General features: G+C 44.2%; 1 protein-coding gene across 1 annotated transcript in view; it reads right to left on the bottom strand.

Annotated features, from left to right (window-relative positions):
* Positions 1-1,843: 1,843 nt before the first annotated feature.
* atf6b (activating transcription factor 6 beta) overlaps positions 1,844-4,430 on the bottom strand; it is a gene marked incomplete at its 5' end in the record, with an annotated part of 15,440 nt that continues 12,853 nt past the window's right edge. Inside the window, one exon of the mRNA XM_083925239.1 lies at positions 1,844-4,057. Coding sequence (XP_083781365.1) covers positions 3,774-4,057 — 284 coding nt within the window. The 3' untranslated portion in view covers positions 1,844-3,773. The remainder of the gene's footprint in view (positions 4,058-4,430) is intronic.

Here is a 4,430-nt window from a genome sequence, read left to right on the forward strand (position 1 = left end):
CTGAGGATGCCACCAGAGGACGCCACCATAGGGCGCCAACAGAGGGCACCACCAGGACGACACCAGAGGGCCCCAACAGAGGGCGCACCCGAGGACGCCACCAGAGGGCGCCACCTGAGGCGACACCAGAGGGCACCACGCTAGGGCGCCAACAGAGGGCGCACCTGAGGACGCCACCGGAGGGCCCCACAGGAGGATGCCACCAGAGGATGCCAACGGAGGACTTCACCAGAGGACGTTTAATGTGAAATATAGAATCCTACATTTCCCATAATGCCGAGGGTCTTGATGTGTGAAATTGTTAAAAAAAGATTCTTCGACGCACAAAAACAAAACAAAGACGAGAAGAAAAACTGTTTTTCGTTTGAAAACAAAGAAAAAAAAAACAGGAAGTTTGAAACTTTTATTCTGTACAAATAAAAAAAAGCGTTTATCTCTTAAATACGTCGTCTCCTGTCGCTGGTCCTCTGAACGCAACACAAATATAAAACTCAACATCATCATCGTTCGTTTCTTCCTCATTATTCTTCTTTTTTGTGTCAAAAGAAATAAAAAAAACGTTAAAAAAGTGAGAAAATTAAAGTTTATGTACAAACGCTGATATTTACAACTCTTTAAATAACCCCGTTCGTCTGTTTCAGACAGAAAAGGAAGAAAAACAAACACGGAAATCAATCAAACGGACGCCGCAGGAAGCTGGATCAGGAAGTGGTTTCAGTGGGATACCCTCTATATTTGCCCTTTCAAAATAAAAGCTGCAGAGTTCACATTTACGTGAAGACGAATAAGTTAAACGTCTTTTTTCATGATTTCTAAACAGATTTATGGAAGTTTAATCTCAATGAGATCATCAGTGGGGTTTGGTTAGTTTTAAAAAAACCTTTGAGTCTGTCCTTTCAAAATAAAAGCTGCAGAGTTCACATTAACGTGATGAAAAAACTTAAAAATAGGATTTTTCTGCAGTTAAACGTCTTTTTTTATGATTTCTAAGCAGATTTAAAGACATTAATTCTCAAAAAGAAGGTATGGGAAGTTTTAAAAAACATTTGAGTCTGTCCTTTCAAAATAAAAGCTGCAGAGTTCACCTTTACGTGAAGACAAATAACTTAAAAATGGGATTTTTCTGCATTTAAACGTCTTTCTTTATGATTTCTAAGCAGATTTATGGAAGTTAAATCTCAATGAGATCATCAGAAAGGTTCGGGAAGTTTTGAAAAAAAAATGAGTCTGCCCTTTCAAAATAAAAGCTGCAGAGTTCACCTTTACGTGAAGACAAATAACTTAAAAATGGGATTTTTCTGCATTTAAACGTCTTTCTTTATGATTTCTAAGCAGATTTATGGAAGTTAAATCTCAATGAGATCAAAAAGGTTCGGGAAGTTTTGAAAAAAGAATTTGAGTCTGCCCTTTCAAAATAAAAGCTGCATTAACGTGAAGACAAATATCAAAGAAACACTGAAGAAAAACAGGATATTTCCGCAGCTAAACGTCTTTTTTTATGATCTCTAAGCAGATTTATGGAAGTTTATCCTCAATGAGATCATCAGGGGGGTTAGGGAAGTTTTTAAAAAACCTTTGAGTCAGTCTTTTCAAAATAAAAGCTGCATTAACGTGAAGACAAATATCAAAGAAACACTGAAGAAAAACAGGATATTTCCGCAGCTAAACGTCTTTTTTTATGATTTCAAAGCAGATTTAAAGAAGTTCATTCTCAGTGAGATCATCAGGGGGGGTTAGGGAAGCTTTAAATAAACATTTGAGTCAGCCCTTTCAAAATAAAAGCTGCAGAGATGTTGAATGTCACTCTCACATGTGAGCTTATTTAATTTCCTCCTTTTTGATGAATCTGCCCGTTCTTCTTTTATAAATATTGCATTTTTTGTGTTTTATGACAAAGAAACTGAAGATTATCTCCTTTAAAAAGCTGCAAACTATTTTTTTGTCATTTAAGGCTCAAAAACCACTAACGACTTCTTAAAAAACGACTTAAACGATGAAGTGATTACGGGAAAAAGTGGATAAACGAATGTTCTGCAGCACTGAGACGTTGTTTCTTCAGTGTCGGACGATCTCAGATGAATTTTGTTGATGTTTGATTTTAAAACAGTGACAATAATAAAGTAAATACACACGTTGAGATCCAGCTTCCTGCAGCAGCCGCCAGCGTCCCGACGACACGTTTCCACAGGAAGTCTGAGAACAATCGAGTCACAACGACACAAATACACAAACGCGACGCACGGCTGCGCTCGTGCTGCCGGAGCTGCACAGTCACACCTTCACTTCCTGATGTCTTCACCGATCCGACGCTGAGACACGAGCTGCGTTTGTGAGTTTCCACCGTTCACCCAAACTTCACACTCGCTGCTGCATCTTCCTTTTGTGCAGAAGGACACACGAGCGACGCTAAGAGTACAGATGCTAACAGCTAGCTATCTGGGCCCAGGCTATTTCCTGGAACACAGTCACATCGCTGAAGCTTTAGATGTTTGAGTTTCAGCGTAAAATCATCCAAGGGTCTTTTTCAGCATTCATCAAATAAGCCTGAGACAGGTTTGTTTTGTGGCATCCGGTGAGGATGAACCCTGGGCGCCTCCCTAGGGAGGTGTTCCAGGCACGTCCAGCTGGGAGGAGGCCTCGGGGAAGACCCAGGTGGAGAGATTAGATCTCCACACTGGCCTGGGAACGCCTCAGGATCCCCCAGTTAGAGCTGGTTAATGTGGCCCGGGAAAGGGAAGTTTGGGGTCCCCTGCTGGAGCTGCTGCCCCCGAGACCTGATCCAAGATCAGAGGCTGAAGATGAGATGAGAAATCCAGGAGAGTCGCTAACACCGTTTAGCTTGTAGGGACTCTTCTCATGCTGCTGCAGAGGTTTGCTGTTATTTTCAGCAGCATTAGTGGTTAAAAAAGACCTTTGAATGCCTTCACTGTGCTGCCCCGAGCTAATCACTGTTAGCCACGTCCTGCTGTTAGCGACTCTCCGCGGTTTGTAAGTGCTGAAAAAAGACCCTGGGATGATTTTACTTGGATTTTGTTATGAAAACCAGCATTTTTTATTTAAACTGTTTCATAAAAGGATTTTTCTGACATTTGTAAAAAACCAAAACGCTTGAAAATGTTTTGTGAATTCAGCGAGAACACACGGTTTTAACAGTGGAGAGACCTCCTGCCTCCACAGATGACCTGACCAAGATGGCCGCCACGTTGACGTGCGACTCCAACAGCAGCGACCAATGAGACGTCTGCGTACACACGTACATATATATATATATATATATGTATCTACGCACTTCCTGGAGTCCTCAGCGTCGATGCACCCACGGAGGTTGATGAGGAGCTCGAAGGACGGACTGAACACGTAGAGAACCTCTGATTGAAAGTGTGACTGTGCAGCTCCGCGGCGCCGACACGACTCCAGTGACGTAAAGTCACTTCAGCACCGACGCCAACCTGCTCTAAACGTCACTCTCTGACATTTAAACATTAAAAACGCAGGATTATTTCTTAGTGTGCTGCCGGATCCGTCCGACTTTGACTTCTGGAAATAGATTCTTATATATTTATATTTATATTTATATATATTTATATTAGGACTTTATCTTCTTTAGTGACTCCAGTTGACGGGTTTTAAACAATAACAGCTGATGAAAGTCCTTTCAGAGGCGTCTCGTGGAGGTTTCATCAAATTTCCGGCTTCCAGAAACAAGAGAAGTGTGTTTTTTTACCTGTCGGACGACGAGTGTCAGTGTTTCTGTGTTCTGTCTCACCGCCGCCTCAGACTCCTTCTGACTGGGTGATTAAATACCCCGCCGTCCGTCTGCGGGCGTGCAAAGGCTGCCTCGTGGACGCAGAAGGGGCTGGGTGATGGTGGTGGTGGCGCCCTCGCAGCGAGGTGTGGTTGCCGTGGTGGTTGTGGTGGGAGGAGGGGGGAGGCGGGGGCGGGTCGCGGAGAGACGGCGGGACGGCGGAGGACTTGATGGGGACGATGCGGGTGTCCATGACCTCGCAGTCCACCTGCATCATCATCTCGTACCCCTGAGAGGAGTTGTAGAGACTCTCTGAGGGGAAGAGAGGGAGGAACAGATTAGAACAGACTTCAACACGTGCAGTAAAACCGTGACTCTAAGGGCGCCCTCCCACTGTGCCTCCGTCCCGTGCCCCGTGCTTTAGGGTCCTTGTCCCCCCCTCCAGGCCCGTTTGTACTCACACTACCTGGGCCTCGGAGAATGCTTCTTGCTGCCTATACGTCATCACGCCGTAACACGTCACACGCATTGATGACGTCATGGCGATGCGTGGCTTTGTTTCCAGATCTTTCCGTAGACCTCAGAGTTTTTGTGCGTCTTGTCGACTGTTTTTGAATCTTTTCATCGACCAAATCTGCAGTAAACACTCCACCTCCGCATCACACCAACGTGAACCTTTCACCGC

The sequence above is a fragment of the Echiichthys vipera genome (assembly GCF_963691815.1).
Source record: "Echiichthys vipera genome assembly, chromosome: 13".
Taxonomy (NCBI): domain Eukaryota; kingdom Metazoa; phylum Chordata; class Actinopteri; order Perciformes; family Trachinidae; genus Echiichthys; species Echiichthys vipera.